The following is a 21204-nucleotide window of genomic DNA, read 5'->3' on the forward strand; positions in this document are numbered from 1 at the left end:
TTGAAGCTTGGTGGAGGCCAGTACATCCAGCCCTGCCTGGGCCCTGCCCCGGGGGTCGTCACCCAGTCCCATTCCCCTGAAAGCAGCAGGGGCTGCAGGACCAAGTGCAGCACCAGACTGGGAGCAACTGGGAGGTGGCTGGACCCACGGCACGGGACGTTGCCAGAGATAAGCTCTGGCGACCGACCTCTAGTGGGCGACAGAGGGGCTCAAGGTCCCACCCATCATGGGTGGGAGGGCTGCTCCTGGCTGCTCTCAACCAACCGCAGGAGCAGCTGCACCGAAGGTGGCCCCGGCGCAAGCTAGACAAGGACTGCAGGCACCAGCGTAGGGTTTGACGGGGTCTGTAGTTGAGGAGGGAGGAGGAGAGACCAGCAAGGGACAGACACAGACGGGACTGTGCTGCCAGCAGCAGGCTGGCACTCAGGCCAGGCCCTTGAAAGCGTCGAGGTTGAAGGCCGTGTCGAGGAGCCGCTGCAGCTCCGTCAGGTGAGTTTTCTTGTTGCCGGTGGCAGGGGCAGCTGCTGGCTCCCGCCCTGCATACCTGTGGGGGAGAAGGTGGAAGGTGAGGGTGGGCTCTGCATTACTGAGTGTGTCCCCCAGCAGCATAGCCAAGGCCAGGCCCCTACCAGACGGGCTTGGCGCGGTTTATGGTGGTGCGCAGCCGGGGTTTGACGTAGTCATAGTAGCCCTGGTTCTTGTGCTCCTCCTGGCACCACACCAGCTCCGCAGCTGGGTACTTCTCAGCCTCCTGCTGCAGCAGGTCAAAGGGGAAGGGCGAGAGCTGTGAGGGACACAGAGCGGCATCATGGTGCTGTCACAGGAAGCCACAGCACCCCTCAGCCTGGCCCGTGCTCACCTGCTCCACCCTGGTGATGGCCACGGTGCCCTCCATCTGCCGTGCCTTGCGCTCACGGGTCAGGTCGTAGTAGACCTTGCCAGTGCAGAGCAGCAGCCGCTGCACCTGATCAGGGCACTGCGCCGCAGGGCCACTCTCAGGGATGACACGGAGGAAGTGGGTGCCTGGAGAACCACAGAACCACTTGGGTTTGGAAAAGCCTCTGATGTCATCCAGTCCAACATCAACCCCACATCACCACAGCCATTAAACCATGTTCCAAAGTGTCATGGCCACATACTTCATGAACACCTCCAGGGACAGAGACTCTACCACCTCCCTGAGCAGCCTGTTCCAAACCCTGAACCTATTGTTCTTCCTTTCCAACCTAACCCTCCCCTGGTGCAACCTGAGGCCATTTCCTCTGTTTCTGAAGCATGGTGCAGCAGCCATCCCCCATAGGCCTGTGTCAAGATGACAGCTGAGCTACTGCAGCCCTTAGAGGTCTTGACTGTGAGGGATGCCCACACTGGAGCCATCCAAGGCTGGGAGGATCATAGCCCACAGAAGGGACCCATGCTGGTGGGAGAAGCCTGTGGAAGGCTGTGGGACCAACTGCAGCAGTGGAGGACTCTGAGTTTGCCCATGAGGAGGAGAGAGCATCAGATGGTGTAAATTAAAATTATTTTGTTTCCCCAGATCACAGAATCAGAGAATGGTTTGGGTTGGAAAAGCCTGTGAGATACTCCAGTTCGACATCAGCCCAACACCACCACAGCCATCAAACCATGGCCCCAGGTGCCATGGCCACATGTTTCTTGAACACCTCCAGCAGGGGGTACTCCACCACCCCCTGGTGGGGAGGATGCCACAAGAGAGGATGGCACCATCACTTATAGCAGCCTAGGGCACCATATTGGCAGCTGCCTGGGCAGGCAAACAGGCAAGCAGAGCCAGGCCAGGTGATGCTGGGCCTACCTCCAGGCCAAACCATCACAGCTCAATGGGACTCAGGGCTGCCAAACCCCAGCCATGGCACTCTAATGGGTAGCAGCACCATGGCAAAACCTGCAAAGCTGAACTACACCTTTCCAGGGTGCCAGCCTGCACCAGTGAGGGGTGACTCCAATTTACTGGGTAGATGGCCTCAGCTGGCACATGCTGGCTGCATGCCACTTGGGTGCTGGAGGGAGCAGGGAGGGAGGAAGAAAGCCCCTGTGCCATGCTGGTGCAGAGCTTCCTGGGGCATGGGCTGTCTACAGTGGTCTGATGTCCATGGTGTCAGTCTCACATGGCTGCCCTTTGGCATGGGGAGGCTGCTGCAAGGTGGACTTTACTCAGAGCAGCCAGCTCCTGCCCTTCACCCTTCATCCCATGGCAGGGAACAGGCACTTCTGCCCTGATTGTACCTGGCAGCATGTCGTCAAAGCTGGAGCGGGCTTCAGGGTGGCGCAGCAGTGACTTTGGAGTGAAGATGATGAGCTGGGGTGGAGAAGAGGCAGAGCAAAGTGGTCACAACCTCAGCAGAGCCTCCCCAGCAGGCACACGCCAGAGCACGTTGCTGCTGCCCTCCCTGCCTGGGCACAGCAGCAGCCACGAGAGGTTTGCTCCTCAATCAGCTGCCAGGCTCTGCCAGACGGGGCACCAGTTTCTCATGACACCAGCTATCCCAGCTTGGGTTTCCCCTGAGGAGGCTGAGGTGCTGTCAGGCACTTGCCTGCCCCACAGCTGGAGCTGAAGGCAAGTGGCATTTACTGATGCCTGCCAGCTTCAGCACCTCTGATGTCCCCATGGAGAGCAAGGAAGGGCCTGCAGCCACCCTGGCCTGCACGAGTCAGTTGGCAGTGACCACAAGGTCCTTGGCCCGGGCAGAGGCAGACTGCCCAGGCTGGCTGCTAAGCTGCAAGAACAGACCTGCCGTGAGCCCTGTCCAGAGGCTTGGCAGGGATGTGGGGCAGGGACGCCCTGGGAGCAAGCTGGGCACAGTGCAGCTGGCACTGACTGGTTTGTGGAGGGGCAGAAAGGGCTGGCACTGGCACTGACCATTTTGTGGAGGGAGAGGAGGGGCTGGTACTGACTGGTTTGGGGAAGGGCAGCAGGGGCTGGCACTGACCGGTTTGCGGAAGGGCAGCAGGATCTGGCGCCGCAGGACGTGGAAGAAGTTGGCAGGAGTGGAGCAGTTCACCACGATCCAGTTGCAGTCGTAGAGCTGGCGCACGTCAAAGTCATCCAGCACCTTCTGCCTCGGCAGGCAGGGGGCATTGCAGGAAACATGAGGTGCCCCTTGGCCTCACAGCCCCAGGAGCAGGCACAACCTCCCTGCTCGGCCCTCCCACCCTCCTCTCCCCATTCAGAGCACACCTGGGAGAGGCTGCAAGCCTGTGCCCTTCACCTTGGGCTGCCCAGCAGCCCCCTGCCACATCACCCTTGGCACCACCTCTGCCTCATGCTGCCAGCAATGGTGGAGCTGCAGCCTGGGCACTGGCTTCAGCCCCTTTCCCCCAAACCTCCAAGCCAAAGCAGGAGCCCTGGGCTTGCCACACCTGCCCCCAGCCCACCCAGCAGTGGCTGCCACCCTCCCCCCTGGCAGGCAGAGTGGCTGTGCCCCCAGGGCAGCCCCACTCACAGGGAAGACGTCAGGGTCGTCGTTGCACATCTGCAGGAACCGCTCGGGGCGGGCAGAGGAGTGCTCGGGACCCTGTGTGGGGACAGCGAGTGTGGGGCACAGCTGGCACCAGCAGCTGATGCCAGGCACCGCTGTGCTCCTAGGAGTGCTACCTACCCACCACTGCCCTCAGCTCAGTCTCTGGTGCAAGCAACGAGCAGCCCAGAGTGCCCCTGACCTGGGAGGAGTCCTTACCATGCCCTCCATGCCATGGGGAAGCAGCAAGACGATGCCATTCTGCCGCACCCACTTGGCCTGCCCGGGGCAGATGAACTGATCGATGATGCACTGAGCAGTGTTGTGGAAGTCCCCAAACTGCGCCTCCCACAGCACCAGGGCGTTGGGGCTGGCCATGGCAAAGCCCAGCTCGAATCCTGAGGGGCAGAGGAGAAGCCAAAGGCTTGGTCAAGCCCTGGCACCAGGCTCAGCCCCGGTGCCAGGCTCGGCCCTAGTGGGCAGAGAGCTCACCCAGGACGCCATACTCTGAGAGGGAGCTGTTGCAGACGGTGTAGGGAGCCTGGTTGGGCCAGAGGTGGTTCATGGGGATGCAGGTCCTCTTGTCCACGTTCTGGTCGTGCAGGACGTGGTGGCGATGGCTGCAACAGGAAGGAAAACAGAAAGTGTCACTTCATTGTCACCCTTCTGCAAGGGCTGCAGTCGGCTTTACAGCCACCGAAAGCTCCACCTGAAGGTGCCCCTCTCCACGTCCTGGCCGCTCAGGCGGATGTGGATGCCCTCCTTCAGCAGGGAGCCAAAGGCCATGTACTCTGCCAGAGCCCAGTCCACTGTCCGGTTCTTCACCATCTCCCCACGGGTCTTCAGGATTCGGCTCAAACCTGCCAGGCAGAAGCCAAGTTCACAGCTCCAGGAACACCACAGCTGTCCCACAGACTGCCAGTGCTGGGGGCAGAGGTGCCTGGGGGCAGTGGAATGGATCCACCTCTGCCGGAGGAGGGAAGGAACATATACAGATGTATATAAAACCCAGTCATGAATGGCAATGCATTCCCCCACAACACATGGAAGCAGGCCTAACGTGGGGAAGCAGGCTGGTGATGGTGTGCTGGTTTCCAGACAGACAGATCCTCTCTTGCACCAAGAGGGACAAAAGAATGAGACTCACACAAACGGATTGGAGAGTGATGGAAAGTTTAAATGGAAAAGCAATTGGTGAAGCTACAAAAGACTACAAAGGATAGTGCCAAGAATATCCCAAAAGCATACAGAACCCCTCACAGAATTCCCAAAGCTTCCCAGTCCTTCCCTTCTCCCCACCTGAGGGGTAAACCCAAAACCCCCAGGGCTCTTTCTTCCCCTTCCCACTGCTAGGCAGGTCTCAGGCTGGCCAGGTCTGAGACTGCCCCCCCTCCATTCTCCTCCTGGCATTAGGCCTAGACAGGCCTAAGAGGCCTTGAGGATACTCCCCCACCGTTACCCGATAAGAAAGCATCTCCCATGGGAGCAGGGAGGGAAGAAAGAGGAAGAGAATGACTCTGCAGATGGCTTTATAGGGTGCAGGATTTATGGGTAGAAATACGTCGTTTCCTGTGTCCACCCCTATTGGGTGGGCACCCAGGACACCAGAGGTGTATCTCATGCGGCAGTGGCAGGGGGCACCCAGCCCAAACTGCCACATTCCACCCCTTATTTCATACCCATAATTCCTGCACCCAAAACATATCATCAGATTAGAAACAATCCTTAGATGACATGTCTGGCAAAGTCCAAGTCTCCATCTGGGCGTCCTTCCGAAAGGTCTCTCCCTTGGGCTCAGGTAACCTCCCAAGAGCTGCTCCTTAGTTCACTTCAACTACAGCTCCCTCAGGAACTAATTCTCATGGACTCACAGAAGCATTTGGGTCGGAAAGGACCTTCAGAGGTCACCTAATCCACCCTGTGCCATGGGCAAGGACATCTTTAACTAGAGTTGGTGGCTCAAAGCCTCATCTGACCTCACCTTTAATACTTCTGCTGGAGGGGCACCCCCAGCTGCTCTGGGCAGCCTGGGCCAGGCTCTCCCCACCCTCAGTGTCAAACATTTCTCCTTCTCTCCACTCTCAATCTCCCTGTTTTAGTTTCAAACCATCCCCCCTTGGCCTGTCCCAACAGGCCCTGCTCTAAACTCTGTCCCCACCTTTCTGCTCAGCCCTTGAAGCACTGAGAGGCCACCAGAAGGATTCCTGGAGCCTTCTCTTCTCCAGGCTGAACACCCTCAATTCTCTCAGCCTGGCCTCACAGCAGAGGGCTTCCAGCCCTTGGATGTTTTGGGGTTTTTTGTGGCCTCCTCTCAGTCTGCTCCAGCAGGTCCATGTCTGTCTGGTGCTGGATGCAGGGCTCCAGGGGAGGTCTCAGGAGGATGGAGTACAGGGGCAGAATCCCTGCTGGCCACACGGATCAAAGGTCCCTTCCAGACCACGTTCCAGCCCTATCCCGCATCTTCTCTGCCACAAATGCCAGCCTGGCACAGCTCCCACAAGCTCCTACCTCCATGGATAGTGAAATCCTCCACGGGCACCGAGCTGGCCACTTGCCCAATGTGTGTCAGGTCCTCCTCGTTCAGCCCAGTGGAGGGGCAGCTCATGCTCCGTGGTTGCCCATCCAGAGTGAAGAAACCTGCAGGGGAAGGAGCAGTCCAGTGCCTTGTGTAGGCCCTGCCCAACTCCATATGAAGAGCTCAGGGCACCCTCAAGCACAAGTTGGGATGCCAGGAACTGTCCAGAGGTCAGGCTCTTGCCAGCAACCTCCAGCACACTGCTAGTGACTGACCAGGCCAGGGTGAGTCCAGCCAGTGCTTGATGTGCAAAATCTTCTCATCCTTGGACCTGGCATGGGCCTCCTCACAGATCTTATCATACTTGGCAATCTCCTCCTGAAAGGCAGAACCAGGAGGTGGAAAAGCATCACTGAGGGGTTCCCAAACAAGGATGCCAAGTCTGGGGGCCTCGTAGTGAGCTTGCCAGGATGCTGAAGGCACAGCTGGTCCCCACAGTGTAGTGCAGCTCAGCAAAGCTCCTGCTGGAGGCCCCTGGCCCCTGAGAGACCAAACCAACAACTCGATTCCAACCCTGAAGATGCTGCAAAGCAGCCCTGGGGCAACGAAGAGCAGGCAAAGCTGCTGCCAAGGCCCCACACATCCCCAGGCCACAGTGAACTGAGGGCTGCAGAGCCCAGGTCAGCTCCAGTGCTATGTGGCCTATGCTGCACTGATCAGGCCTTGAAGGAGGAGTTCTGGTGCTGCTCAGAACTGACAGGGTCCAACACCAAGCCCTGGATCCTACCCAGGGTCTGCAGCGCTCGCCCAGCCCTAGCACAGCTCTGCCAACTTTAGGTGACAAGGCCAAGCAGAAACAGGCCTTGGCACATCCTGCACAGCCAGCTCTGAACCAAGGGAAGATGTTTTCCCTGTTGATGCTGCCCTCAGCTTCCCTCCCAGGCCCCAGGGGACAGTACCTCATATTCTGGTTGATTGACCACTCCCTGGGAAATGAGCAGCTCTGCGTATTTCTGCAGCACAGGCTTCTGCTTCCGGATCTGCTTGTACATCAGGGGCTGGGTGAACATGGGCTCGTCCATCTCGTTGTGACCATTGCGTCTGTAGCACACCTGCCAGCAAGGCACAGAGCCCCTGAAAGCAGCTGCTTGGAACCTGCAGCTCCAAAAGCAGTCACTGGGTCACAGGATCACAGAAGTAGTTAGTAAGTGAGGTATGGGCTGTGGCAGAACAGTGCAGAAACAGAAGGCAAAAAGCTTTGGGATAAGCTACAGAATGTCAGAGTTGGAAATGATTTCCAGAGATCACCCAGTCCAAGCCTGCCAGAGCAGGGTCACCCAGGGCAGGGCACACAGGAACATACCCAGGTGGGTTTGGAAAGTCTCCAGAGGAGACTCCACAACCTCTCTGGGCAGCCTGCTCCAGGCCTCCAGCACCCTCACAGGGACAAAGTTTTCCCTTCTGTTCCCCTGGCACCTCCTCTGCTCCAGCTTGCCCCCAGTGGTCCTTGTGCTGCCCTCGGACATCCCTGAGCAGAGCCTGGCTCCAGCCCTGCACAGCTTTATCCCCAGCACTGAGGGCAGCCCTCAGGCTCCTCTGCTCCAAGACCCAAGCTCCAGCTCCCTCAGCCTGGCCTCACAGGAGAAGTTCCACTGCCTGCAGCAGCTTTGTGGCTCTGTGCTGGGCTCTCTCAAGCACTTCCCTGAGGTCCTTCTTGACCTGAGGGGCCCAGAACTGGACACAATATTCCAGGTGTGGCCTCAGCAGGGCAGAGGAGAGGGGAAGGAGAACTTCTCTGACCTACTCACCACACCCTAGGATGCTGGTGGCTTTCTTGGCCACCAGGGCACATTGCTAGCTCATTGGCATCCTTCTGCCCACCAGGACCCTCTCCTCTGCTCTGCTCTCCACCAGCTCAGTCCCCAACCTCTACTGGTCCCTGGGGTTGTTCTTCCCCAGACGCAAGAAGTGCTAGGAAGGGTCTGAAAAAGCCCAGGAGGGACCAAAGTGTACCCCCTCAACATGGGACATGAGGGCAGGCTCCATCCAGGGAACACTGTCATCTCCTGAGTGCTTCCTTGCTTTGCTCCCCACTACCTCCTTCCTCCCCTCACACCAAACACGAGGATAAAACACACCCCAGAAGGTATGGATGAGCAGCCACAGCAGAGCCTCATCTCTCAGACGAAGCCTGGTGGAAGGTGCCTTACCAAGTCCACCACCACATCCTTGTGGAAGGTGCTTCTCCACTCTGCTGCCACATTGCAGACATAGACGACGGCCTCGGGGTCATCGGCGTTGACGTGGAAGATAGGGGCGTTGACCACACGGGCCACATCGGTGGGGTACGGGGAGGAGCGAGCCATCCTGGGGTCTGTGGTGAAGCCAATCTGCAGGGGGGCAGGGCATGGCACTGGCACGGTGCAGGGCTTGCAAAGCAGCACCCACAGCCCGGAGGGCAGCTCGGGGGTGTGCTATGGCTCTGCCCCTCAGCACAGCCCATCCCCATCTGCCACACTTGGGCCAGCATCCTGTTGTATCCCTGGGGACAGACTGCTCCCAGTGAGAGGGCTCTGGTTTAGAGGAGGACACAACAGGGCAGCCTAGCGTGTCCTTGCATGATGGGCATCAGATTGCACCACCCCTATGCCAGGCTGGATGCCAAGGCTGCTGCTGTCGAGCTTCCTTGACACACAGCTAGGTGCAAAGCCCAAGACTCCGGCAGGGAATCAGCCACTGCCTGCAGCCAACAACCATCCAGGCCTGAGCCTGCAGCAGAGCCCAGGCTGGGGGACCTTGAGGACATGGGGACCTGCTCCTCACCTGGTTGTTGACCACCACGTGGACAGTGCCATGGGTGGTGTAGGAGGGCAGGTCACTCAGGTGGAAGGTCTCATACACGATGCCCTGCCCCGCAAAGGCAGCGTCCCCATGCAGCAGGATGGACATCACCTGGGGAGGGGGAGCCAGGGGTCTAGTTGGGATGGAGGGCAGGGGAAGCCACCAGCAAAGGGCCCAACTCTCATCCCCATGAGCCTTTGGTATCCCAGACAGGACACAGAGCAGCTGGCTCACACATCTGCTGCTCTCTGCTGGGGGTCAGAGTGGAGCTGGCCATGGGTGGTGGCCTCCAGGTCTCCACCTGAGCAGGGAGAGCAGACTCAGGGTGCCTCCAGCAGACACTGGGGTGGCACCAGGTGCGCAGGGCCTGAGAGGTAAATCCCAGTCCCAAGCACACACCTCAGAGCTACCTGCTGCCTGGGGGGAGACAACAAAAACGCCCCATTGCCCCTGGCTGTCGCCCCAGACCTTTGGGCAGGAGCTGGGCCAGGAGCTTGCTTGGGTGGTGATGTTGGGTGCTGAGGATGCAGCCTGCCAGCCAGGGCCAGGGTTTGTCTGTTTATATCCAGCCCTTGGGGTGCAGGAGGCCCTTTGGATCTCACCCTTTGCATCTCCCCCTTCCACTCCTCGGTGCTGGAGCCAGGTCTGCAACAAACCAGCCCTTAAACAGCCCCCACCAGCCCCCTCCCCACCTGGCTGCAGGCAGCTGCCCCAGTGCTCATCCCTGGGCATGGTGAGGTCCTTCAGCTGGAGACTCCCACTGTTGAGCCCCCAAGCTATGATGCTTGGGTTAGCTTTCAGAGGATCCCTCCTTTTCCTGCTCTCCAACCAGGGCTTTGGGTGTCCTGCTCCCCACAGCCCAGCCAGGAGAAAGCAAGAGCCTGGGGTGGACAAGCCCCTACCAGAGCTCTCCCCCAGCAGAGAAGAAAGTCAGGGTGATGGCAGGATGGCAGCAGAGGAAGGGGCATGATGGCCCAAAGCCACCTGGGCTTCTTCACTTTGCCACCAGCCTACCCCATCCAGCCTGGGTGACCTCACTGGGGTGTCCCAGCACCACTCACCTTCTTCCCCTCCGTGTCCCCACAGTAGAACTGCTCTGCCTTGGTCTTGCCCTGCACAACAGGGTCAGCTGCCTCCAGGTGGGAGGGGTTTGCCACCAGGGACAGGGTGATGTTCCTGTCGGTGACGCGGTTGATCCGCCGGTGGTACATCCCCAGGTGGTACTTCACATCCCCAGAGCCCTGTTGAGGGGCAGAGGGAAGTCACCCCAGGATCGTGGATGGCTTTTGGACCATGGAAGGAGGCCTGAGGCAGGGCAGCACTGCACCATGGCTGCATTCTCTGGTGGCACTGGCAGCAAGCAGTGGGCACTCACTCACTGCAGGAGCTGTCCTAGCACCTAGCAGAGCAGAAGTGGCTTGTTCCAGGTGCTAAAGGGCCAGCAAAGCTCAGGTGAGCACCAAGTCCACCTAAGAAAGGTTGTGTGTGCAGGGGGAAACACTGCAGAACAAGCTCACCAAGCTCTGCTCTGGCACAGTACAGCCATGCCTGGCCCCACTGGCAGTACCCTGCAGTTGCCATCTGGAGCACTTCGATGCCCCAAGCTGCTGCTTCCTCATCTCTAAACCCTACCTGAAGGCCATGGCAGGATAGAGCCAGCCTGGCCCAGCTTCACAAAAGCCAAATTTTCCCAGATGATGGAGCTGGAATCATGGAATTGCTTGGGTTGGAAATGCCCTCTGAGATCACCCAGCCAAACCAGCAACACCATGGCATCAACCATGGCTCCAAGTGCCAAGGCCACAGGTTTCTGGAACACCTCCAGGAATGGGGACTCCACCACCTCCCTGGGCAGCCTGTGACAATTCCTGCCCACTCCTGCAGAGCAGGAATTGTTCCTCATCTCCAACCTAACCTTCCCGTGGCATGGGAACCTTCAGGGCACAGGCACACTGCCCTGGCACAGCCTGCAGCAGTTCAGGCTGTGAGGCTTTTGGAGCTGCTTTAGGACCCTGCATGGGGACCAGGGGCTGCTGCAAGCCAACCTCTGCTCCTGGCCTCCTTCCCCTCACCTTGTTCACCCCAAGGCTGCTTTACCCCTGTGGGGAGCTGCTGAAGGCCCAGCCTGTGCTGCAGGCACCAGCAGCAGCCTGGGTACAGGTCACCACCTGGGCAAGAGCAGCCCAGCACTGGCACTGATGTGAAGGCTGCAGTCACACGGGCAGGGCTGTGCCATGTAGAAATCCTTGTGATGCTGATGCCATCAAGTGCCACCACAGCCCGCAGGAACTAGATGGGGACAGGCCACAGCAGGCTGCTGCAGGCAGCACAGGACATTCACTCACCTCATCAGCAGCCTCCAGCTTGGAGTCAAACTGGCAGAAGATCTGCTCCAGTTCTTTCCTGATCACATTGGCAAGCACATTCAGGCGGCCCCTGCAAACCCAGGACTGCTGTTGGCAGCCAGCAGCACCAACCTGCCACCAAGTGCCAGCAGGGACCTGCCACCCCTCACTGCCACACAGAGGCTGTCACAACCCCACTCCTCCTGCAGTGGCTGCAGGGTCACCCAGGTAGGAGGCTGAGAGGGAGACTGCAGATGGGGACAGCCCAGCCACCACCCAGGGAATGGACCTTTCAGAGCCATCCACTCCAAGCCCCTGCAGTCATCAGGGACATCCCCCACCAGAGCAGGTTGCTCAGAGTCCCAAATAACCTAGTCTGACCTGACCTCCCAGGCTTGGGGCAGCTCCCATCTCTCTGGGCAGCCTGGGCCAGGCTCTCCCCACCCTCAGTGTCAAACATTTCTCCCTTCTCTCCACTCTCAATCTGATTCTTTGAGCCTAGACCATCCCCCCTTGGCCTGCTCAAAACTCTGCCCCCACCTTTCTGCTCAGCCCTTGAAGCACTGCAAGGCCACCAGAAGGTTTCCTGGAGCCTTGTCTCCAGGCTGCACAACCCCAACTCTCTCAGCCTGGCCTCACAGCAGAGGGCTTCCAGCCCTGCCAGCATTGCTGTGGCCTCCTCTGGCCCTTCTCCAGCAGGTCCCTGTCTGTGCTGAGGACTCCAGAGCTGCCCCAGCACTGCAGGGAGGGTCTCAGCAGAACACAGCAGAGGGGCAGAATCCTCTCCCTGCCCCTTCTGCCTACACTGCTGGGGACCAGCCCAGGACAGGGCTGGGGCTCGTGTCCAGCTTTGCACCCCAAGTCCTCCTCAGGGCTGCTCTTCAGCCCTTCACCCTCAGCATGGACTGATACCAGGGCTTGTCCCAACCCAGGCGCAGGACCTTGCACTTGGCCTTGTAGAACCTCATGAGGTTCACACAGCTCCACTTCTCCAGTCTGTCCATCCTGACAGCTGCTCCAGAGAGGGCAGGCTGAGTCCTGGCCTGGGACTCCAGCTCTGCCACGCACACCTCCACCCCTCTGCAGGTGAATTCACAACCAAGCAGAAGCTAAAACCAGCAGGATGGGCAAAGAGCAGCCAAGGCTTGAGCTCTCTAGCTAAGGTTCAGCATCAGCCAAAACCAGTTAGGTGATGGCAGGAACCAGTCTGCTCTCCAGTACTGCACCATCCCCCTCCTCCATGCCTCAAGCACCACTGTGGAGAGAGGCAGGGTTACCTGTGGGGCATCCCCATGATCACATAATCCACTCCCTTCTCACTTGACTTATCAATGATGGTCTTTAAGGCTGGGATCAGCACCTCACAGCCCTCCAGACCAAAACGCTTCTCTGAAGACCATTTCCGATGGAGAAACTCCTCAAACCTGGGAGGCAAAGGGACAGAGGGGTCAGTGCCAGAGCTACAGCTGAGGGCACCTGGACAAAGGATGGGATGGCACCAAGGGAGCTACAGCACCAACAATGGTTAAGCAGACTATGCAGCAGCCCAACAGCCTTCCCAGTCACCTGTCACCTTCTGCAGAGCCCAGCTGGCCACCCCCCTCCCCTGACACTGTGCTGCACTCAAGCCTTATTTTTAGAGCTTTTCTTTCAGGCTCATCCAGGTTTGGGGGCTCTGTGCCAGCCCTGAGCCTGCCAGCACACTGGTGTCACCCTGCTGATTAAGCCAACCGTGCCAGCTGACATCAAGAGATGACTCAGGTGGTGTGACTGTATCGCTCCAGCTGGGATTAAACCCCCCTGGCTGGCAGGAGGTGAGAAGGTTATGTGCAGGTACCTGGTGGAGCGCACCAGCCGGGCCAGCAGTGTTCGCTTCTCCTCGTTGGTGAACTGCATGATGCCAGGGGTCTCAAACTTCTGCCGGATCCACTGGCACTGCTCCAGGTCGTTGATGAACATGAACTCCACACCAATGTGCTGGCAATAAGCCATCTGCCCAGGTGGGATGAGAAGGGCCATGAGACAACAGCCAGGGCTCCAGCACCTCCTCACCCCTGCAAGACACAGCCAGGCATGGGCGTCGTATGGGGGCCAATAACAGCGCAGCACGGACAGGGCCAGGGGCTCCAGAACTCCCCTCTGTGACCTCCTGGGCACCCAGAGCCCTCCTGCAGCAGTGCAGGCACAAAACCTCCTGCCTAGCAGCTGCACCATGCTGCCAGCATGCTGGCATGAGCAGGATGGCAGCCTGGGGGGGGATGCATGAGCACTGCCCAGCAGCCAGCCCCACTGGGAGCCTCGTTTGAGCTGTCAGTGCAGGGGACACTCTGGCATGCTATGGGGCAGCTCGGCCCCTGCTCATGATCCAGCATCAAAATGTTTCATTCCCTTTCCCCCAGGGGCCTGAATCAGACCCTCCAGTCCTTCACATCCACCTGGGAGGTGAGATTTGCTCTCCCAGTAGCATCATCTGTGACTAGGTCCACAACCACACATCAGCCTGCAGCAAAACCACCTCCCCCACCAGACGAGGAGCTTCTTCCTGCAGCTTATCTGAGACAGTGACGCAGCTTTGCTTCTTCCAAGGTCAACCTGTCTCAGCAGAGACCATCTGACAAAGACTGCAGCTTGCCTGGGATCTGCCTGCACTCACAGCAGGGTGTGAAATCTGGAACCTGCTGCAAGAGCTGCAAGCCCCAGGGTGGAGCTGCTCCTGTCCCAAGCCCCTCCAAAGGGCCACTACCCAGTGCAGCCTGGTGGGTATTGCCTGCCACCAGCCCACTCCTGCACTCCCCCAGCGCCATTTGCTTTAAACTGGAAAGCACTGGAGAGGTTTTAAAAAATGCAGGATTCAGTTGCCTGAGGTTTGCTCCACCTCAGCTACGCCAAAGGCAAGGTGAAGCTGGAGGTGATCCGAGATGGACAGGCAACATGAGGCAGCTGCTATGAGCGAGGCAAGCTCTGAGGAACAGTTCCTAACCCAGAAGTCCTAAAATCCACAGGTTGTCCCAGACTGTGGGCACCAGCAGGATGCAGAGCCTCCAAAAAGCAACTGTTCTGCCCCCAGCCCAGGCTGCAGACAGGTTCTGTACCCTCACCTCTAGCCGGCGGATGATTTCCCGCAGGGGCAGAGCAGACTCATTCCCACCGATGAAAGTGGTTGTGGGCAGGTGGAAAACTTTGTCCAGGTCAGACTCGTCCAGCCCGTAAAAACCTGCAGGATTTTCCATGGGTAGCACAAGCACAAGCAAGAGAAAGAAAGGAGGGAGCAGAGCAGGGGGGACACCGTCACACAGGTACCAGGAGCATTGGGAAGAGATGGGGAAGGGACCAAAAAAAGTAAAAAAAGCAGCATAAAACCAAAAAATAAGCATGGAAGAGGTTTTGTACATGTCAGACCCAAGCAGTAATTAAACACAGACACCCAGTAATTAAACACAGACGGGAGGGGACAGGACACGGCACGGGCACCAGCAGTGCCCCAATCACAGAGAGAGTTGGGGCAGCCCCCAGGACACAGAACACACCACAAATGGCACCAGGGAGAAGGAAAAGGGGGGTCAAGAGGTCACCAAACACAGCGGATGGGTCGTCACCCAGTGAGGATGGAACATGGAGAGCCAAGGTGCAGGAGGAAACAGTTACAGCAGTGGAACCCCAGAGAGGGAGAGACAGAGAAGAGAGAAAATGGCATCAGGGTCTGCCATGGACTCTCCTGAATAGCTCAGCCCAGGAGCAGGGCAGCTGGCCAGCCCGAGGGGCTTTTGCTCTACTCCTGTGTGCCAATTAACAGCCTCTTAATTAGTTTAGCCTGACCCTGCTCAGCAAACCCCCTGCTTTTTGGTGCTGTGGTTCATGGGCAGCTACTACCCAGGGCAGGCAAGCAGCTGGGCCAGGCCCACAGCAGCTCCTCCAGAGCCACAGCAGCTGCTTCAGAGCCTGCTGGGGTCAGGGCTGTCTGTGGGGAAACTGAGGCACAGAAGAGGAAGGGCAATGGACCCCTTGAACTGCTGCAGCAAGGCAGAAGCAGAGCTGGGAAGGGGAACAGGGAGGCCCCAAGGCTGAGCCCTGTCTGAGGCAGGAGTTAGGCTGGAAGCAGGGCACAGGAGAGGAACTGTCCACTGCCCGCCAGAGCCCCAGCACCTCCCTCAGGCCCTTCTCTGTCCATTCCAAGCTCACAGCTCAGCTGGGTCTCCAGGTGAGGCCTCCACAAGCTGTAGAGCTGCATCCAGGTGAAGGTCAGGAGGTTCTACAAGGCTAAGGGCACCTGGGATGGGACAAGCCCTGGTATCAGTCCAGGCTGGGAGTGAAGGGTGGAGAGAAGCCCTGAGGAACAGGACTTGGGGGTGCTGGGGGTACAAAGCCAGACATGAGCCCCAGCCTGTCCTGGGCTGATCCCCAGCAGTGTGAGCAGCAGGGACAGGGAGGGGATTCTGGCCCTCTGCTCAGACCCCCCCTGCAGTGCTGGGGCAGCTCTGGAGTCCTCAGCACAGCACAGGCAGGAACCTGTTGGAGAGGGGCCAGAGGAGGAGGCCACAGCAAGGCAGGGTTGGAAGCCCTCTGCTGTGAGGCCAGCTGGGAGAGTTGTGGTTGTGCAGCCTGGAGAAATGAAGGCTCCAGGGGGACCTTCTGGTGGCCTCTCAGTGCTTCAAGGGCTGAGCAGAAAGCTGGGGACAGAGTTTTGAGCAGAGCCTGATGGGACAGGCCAAAGGGGGCATGGTTTGGACTCCAAGAGGCAGATTGAGAGTGGAGAGAAGGAGAAATGTTTGACACTGAGGGTGGGGGGAGCCTGGCACAGGCTGCCCAGAGAGGTGGGAGCTGCCCCAAGCCTGGCACCATCCCAGGTCATTTGGGGCTCTCAGCAACCTGCTCTGGAGGCGACTTCCCTGCTGGCTGCAGCGGGTTGGACTTTTGAAAGCCCCTTCCCACCCAAACCATTTTGTGATTCTGCGTTTGCTAACCCAGGGCAGGAGCCACAGAGGAGGCAGAGTTACCACAGTTCCCCCCAGATCCCTCCAAACAAGTCCAACAAATGGCTGGGAGCACCCAGGGCAAGCCTGCAGTGGTTCTCCTGGGTGCCATTGTGCCTTCCCTCCTCTGCCCACAGCAGCCTCCTGGACACTGCCAGTCTCCAAGGATGGAATTAAAGCAGCCCCTGGGGAGCTCTGCCTTGGAGCACTGAGCCACATACTGAGGAGGTGAGGGCTTGGCCCTGTGCCCCCAGGACCTCTCTACAGCTCCTGTCCAGAGCAGCTCAATGAAGCTGCTGGCTGGGAAACTCCAGGGAAGCCTCCAGCTGTGGCTCCCAGGGCACAGGGCTGGGCCTCACTCTGCTGCTCCACTCCCAGGGCTCAGCTACATTTTGAGGGGTATCAAAGTTTTGCAAGGAGTTTTCTGGGCTCTCTCTGCTTCTGCTTTGCTGCAGCCTGCCAGTGTCAGCTCTCTTGTCAGTGCTCAGCCTTTCAGACCACCAGCTGGGGGCCGCCAAATTGTCACCAGGGCAGAGGCAGAAGGCAGATTGGATTTGAGAATGGAACCAGTGGGGGAGATTGAGGCCTCCTGAAACTAATGCTGCCAACAAGCCAGGTCCTGCAGCAAGCTGGGCATGCAATCAGGTGGGATGAAGATGGGCAGCAAGGCTCTGCACTGGGCATCTACAGCTGGAAGCATCACTAACAGAGCACCTACAGACTGTCCAGAGGTACAAGGTAAAAATAAACATGCCACAGGATGCCAGAGTGGGGTGAGAGGGCAGGGGACAGCTTTACTGGCCTGGTTCATGCCCAGATTAACCTATTCAAAGAGAGTCCTGCACTCCAGAGGGTTAAAGGCTCATTAGTTGCATACCTCCTACTGTTAACACTCTCAGCCGCTCCTTGAATACTGCAAGATCTGGGGTGGGCAGGGCAGGGGGGTGCAGAAAGGGAGAAGATAGAGAGATGCAATCAGAGTTAGTAAAAAAATCTCTGGAACTGTGAAAAATACTGGTGGAAAGCACAAAAAAACCCAAAACACAGCATTTAAAATACACTCCAAACCATCAGAGGCAAAAGGGGTGGGAGGGAGGATGACTACTAGGCAGAAAAGAAATCCCAGAGAGAGGAAGGAGAAAGGAGGGCAACAAGGCATCAGATCCTGGAGAGCAGTTGAGCTGCATGGTTTGAGATCTCCTCAGATGGCAGGGGAAGACCTCCTGGCGTTGTGTCTTCTTCACCTGCTTCACACCACCACCAAAACTCAGCTTCCCCCTGCCACCAACATCTGCTCCTGCAAGGTTCTGCTGAGCTCCTCACTACCAGGAGGCTCTGAGAGTGACTCCTGAGGAGCCACCACTGCTGCCAGTACTCGGACAGGAGGCAGATCACAGAATCAATCAGGTTGGAAAAGACCTCAGAGATCATCAACTCCAACCTATTACCTAACACCTCCTGACAACTAAACCATGGCTCCAAGTGTCACATCCAATCTTTTTTTGAACACCTCCAGAGACGGTGACTCCACCACCGCACTGGGCAGCACAACATTCCAATGGCCTCTTTCTGTGAAGAACTTTCTCCTCACCTCCAGCCTAAACTTCCCCTGGTGCAGCTTGAGACTGTGTCCTCTTATTCTGCCACTAGTTGCCTGGGAGAAGAGACCAACCCCCACCTGTCTACAACCTCCTTTCAGGTAGTTGTAGAGAGCAGTGAGGTCTCCCCTGAGCCTCCTCTTCTCCAGGCTAAACATCCCCAGCTCCTTCTGCCTCTCCTCATAGGTCTGTGCTCTGGACCTCTCCCCATCCTCCCTGCCCTTCTCTGCACACATTCAAATATCTCAATGTCCTTCTTAAATCGAGGAGCCCAGAACTGGAAACAGGTGTGGATTAACCAGTGTTGAGTATAGGAGAATAATGACTTCCCTGCTCCTGCTGGCCACACTATTGCTGATCCAGGCCAGGATGCCATTGGCTCTCTTGGCCACCTGGGCACACTGCTGGCTCATGTTCAGCTGCTGCCAACCTGCACCCCCAGGTCCCTCTCTGCCTGGCTGCTCTCAGCCACTCTGTCCCCAGCCTGCAGCCCTGCCTGGGGTTGTTGTGGCCAAAGTGCAGAACTCGGCACTTGAACTTGTTGAATGCCATCCTGTTGGACTCTGCCCATCTGTCCAGCCTGCCAAGGTCCCTCTGCAGAGCCTCCTACCCTCTAACAGATCAACTCATGACCCCAGCTTGGTATCATCTGCAAACTTACTAATGGTGGACTCTATCTCCTCATCCAGATCATCAAAGATATTGAACAGGCAGTTAAGAAGCAGGCTGTTAGTGAGGAAGGCAGGCACAATGCCCACCAGGTGCCAAGCATGTTGGATGCAGGCAGCAGTGCCAGCAGGCCATGCCAGCTCCCAGGACAGGGGTCAGTGAGAGGCCCTACAGCTGTGCTCCCGGCTTGGGTTAGGTGCCCCAAGGGCCTCAATCTCACCTAGGTCACAAGAAAGGCTTTGGGGAACCTTCGCCTGGTCAGCAAGGGGAATTGGATGTTCTGGGGAGAGCTTTGCTCAGCAAGGTCTCAAAGTGTGGAGGAAAGTGGCAGGGCTCCAGCCCACAGCCCTGCAGGGGCCAGCCTAGCTCTTCCCAAGCTGCAGGATGACTTCCATCAGTTGCCTGGGCAAGAGGCAGGAGCAGCTGCCTTGCACAGAGACAGACAGACAGACACTGACACACAGCCCTGGGCAGCAGCCTGCTAAGGTGGACACGCCACATGTCCTTGTCCTGCTCCTCCTTGTCCCTGCTTCACACCACTTACCAGACCAGAGCAGCTGCAGCAGACCCAGAGGAGAAAACCTTGGGTTTCTTAAACAGAAAGGACAGGAACAGGAGCAATTTGCTGCCTCCAGCCCCAGCACTCGGCCCCAGCAGCCCCAGACAGGCTTTTCTCCACTCACACTGCAAAGGGAGCTCCCAAAGCAGACATAAACCAGTTGCTGAACAAAAGGCAATTGAGGAGCCAGATCCATGTCCAAGATAAGCCAGGGAGCTCCTCTGAATTCCAGCACTGCTCAGCCAGGGCTGGAGCTGCTGGCTCCACAGAAGATGAACTTTAAGGATTCACTGCTCAGAGAGAGCAAACCAAATGGCTTCCAAGATTCCAGACCACTCCTGTTCTTGGCTGCCCTGGCAAGGGTCAGGAAATACTCCTTCAAAACCAAAGCAGCTAGCAGGAGCTGCTCAGAAAGGGCCTTTCAGCCACAAGCAGGCAGCAGCCAGCCATGGGCTTGGCCACACTGCCCTAGCTCTGCTCCCCTGCCCCTCACCAAGTGCTGCTCCCAAGCTCTGCTCCAGATGGGTTTGAAGGTCAAGCAGATGACAGCATCAAGACTTGCAGCAAAGAAGCCTCCTGCGATTAGACATCGGAGGCTGGGGTCTGTGCTGGGTTACACCCATCCTGGATGGGGCTGAAAGAACCCAGCACCCAGGTGAGACTTGGTTCCTTCCCTGCTCAGAGAACGGCTCCCCTGACTCAAAGGTGTCTACTCCACTCCCCCTTCCTCTCCAGCAAGCCTATCAAAGAGCAGACATCTCGCTGCTTGCTCTATTTCCTGCCTCGTCCGCTCAAAAGAACATCACTGCTGCCGCTGCCTCCAGGCCGGGGCCTGCTTCTTCCAACTGAATCCACTGGCATCCAGGGAAACACTAGGGCATCCAGGGAAACACTAGGGCATCCAGGGGAACACTAGGGCATCCAGGGGAGCACAAGGGTATCCAGGGGAACACTAAGGCATCCAGGGGAACACTAGGGCATCCAGGGGAGCACTAGGGCATCCAGGGGAGCACAAGGGCATCCAGGGGAACACTAGGCCATCCAGGGGAACACTAGGCCATCCAGGGGAGCACAAGGGCATCCAGGGGAGCACTAGGCCATCCAGGGGAACACAAGGCCATCCAGGGGAACACTAGGCCATCCAGGGGAGCACTAGGCCATCCAGGGGAACACTAGGCCATCCAGGGGAGCACTAGGCCATCCAGGGGAACACTAAGGCATCCAGGGGAACACTAGGGCATCCAGGGGAGCACTAGGGCATCCAGGGGAGCACAAGGGCATCCAGGGAAACACTAGGGCATCCAGGGGAACACTAGGCCATCCAGGGGAGCACAAGGGCATCCAGGGGAGCACTAGGCCATCCAGGGGAGCACTAGGCCATCCAGGGGAGCACTAGGCCATCCAGGGGAACACTAGGCCATCCAGGGGAGCACTAGGCCATCCAGGGGAACACTAGGCCATCCAGGGGAGCACTAGGGCATCCAGGGGAGCACTAGGGCATCCAGGGGAGCACTAGGGCATCCAGGGGAGCACTAGGGCATCCAGGGGAACACTAGGCCATCCAGGGGAGCACTAGGCCATCCAGGGGAACACTAGGCCATCCAGGGGAGCACTAGGCCATCCAGGGGAACACTAGGCCATCCAGGGGAGCACTAGGCCATCCAGGGGAGCACTAGGCCATCCAGGGGAACACTAGGCCATCCAGGGGAGCACTAGGCCATCCAGGGGAACACAAGGGCATTCACACTTGGGTTTGTGTATTTTCCTGTTTACCCTCATCCCTCACCTTTGTGAACCTTCCCTGTTACTGCTCTCTCTCTCTCTATATATATATACACACATATATGTGTATGTATATACTTTTTTTTTTTTTTGGTAAAAAAAAAAAAAAATTACCTCTTCTACTTCCAAACCTATTCCAGACTATTTCTCTTGTGAATTTACTTCTCCTCTCCCCTACCTTTTTTTCTTTCCTCCCTCTCCACCTTGCCAGGAGAAGGGGGCAGGGGGGAGGAATCTCAATCTGTTATCATTTGAGCTCCTAAACTCCAGTCAGAGCTCAAACCACCATAGGGTCCTACCAGGGGCTGCTGGTAGTAGCGCGTTCCCAGGATTTATTTCCTTGGAATTCCTGGATTCCTGGTCACTAACCCAGCACAGGACCCACAAGGACCATCCATGGTGGGAAAGCCTCTAAGAAACACAAGTTTGACTTAGGAGTTATGGGC

The 21204-nt window shown here is 57.9% G+C and overlaps 1 protein-coding gene across 2 annotated transcripts in view; it reads right to left on the bottom strand.

The window, feature by feature from the left end:
• Window positions 1-321: 321 nt before the first annotated feature.
• Window positions 322-21204, bottom strand: part of OGDH (oxoglutarate dehydrogenase) — a 43144-nt gene continuing 22261 nt past the window's right edge. The window contains exons 5-24 of one of the 2 annotated variants that reach the window (XM_054398594.1): window positions 17028-17072; window positions 14279-14394; window positions 13018-13172; window positions 12458-12604; window positions 11181-11271; window positions 9897-10076; window positions 8818-8946; window positions 8205-8384; window positions 6954-7106; window positions 6270-6372; window positions 5988-6116; window positions 4189-4339; window positions 3972-4099; window positions 3699-3877; window positions 3465-3536; window positions 2952-3077; window positions 2248-2320; window positions 860-1023; window positions 630-784; window positions 322-544 (exon numbers count right to left, since the gene is read on the bottom strand). In XM_054398594.1, the coding sequence (XP_054254569.1) occupies window positions 424-544; window positions 630-784; window positions 860-1023; window positions 2248-2320; window positions 2952-3077; window positions 3465-3536; window positions 3699-3877; window positions 3972-4099; window positions 4189-4339; window positions 5988-6116; window positions 6270-6372; window positions 6954-7106; window positions 8205-8384; window positions 8818-8946; window positions 9897-10076; window positions 11181-11271; window positions 12458-12604; window positions 13018-13172; window positions 14279-14394; window positions 17028-17072 (2597 nt within the window). In that variant the 3' untranslated portion in view covers window positions 322-423. The remainder of the gene's footprint in view (window positions 545-629; window positions 785-859; window positions 1024-2247; window positions 2321-2951; window positions 3078-3464; window positions 3537-3698; window positions 3878-3971; window positions 4100-4188; window positions 4340-5987; window positions 6117-6269; window positions 6373-6953; window positions 7107-8204; window positions 8385-8817; window positions 8947-9896; window positions 10077-11180; window positions 11272-12457; window positions 12605-13017; window positions 13173-14278; window positions 14395-17027; window positions 17073-21204) is intronic. The other variant, XM_054398593.1, reaches the window with a different exon arrangement.

This window comes from Indicator indicator, unplaced genomic scaffold (genome assembly GCF_027791375.1).
Source record: "Indicator indicator isolate 239-I01 unplaced genomic scaffold, UM_Iind_1.1 iindUn_scaffold_65, whole genome shotgun sequence".
Lineage (NCBI taxonomy): Eukaryota > Metazoa > Chordata > Aves > Piciformes > Indicatoridae > Indicator > Indicator indicator.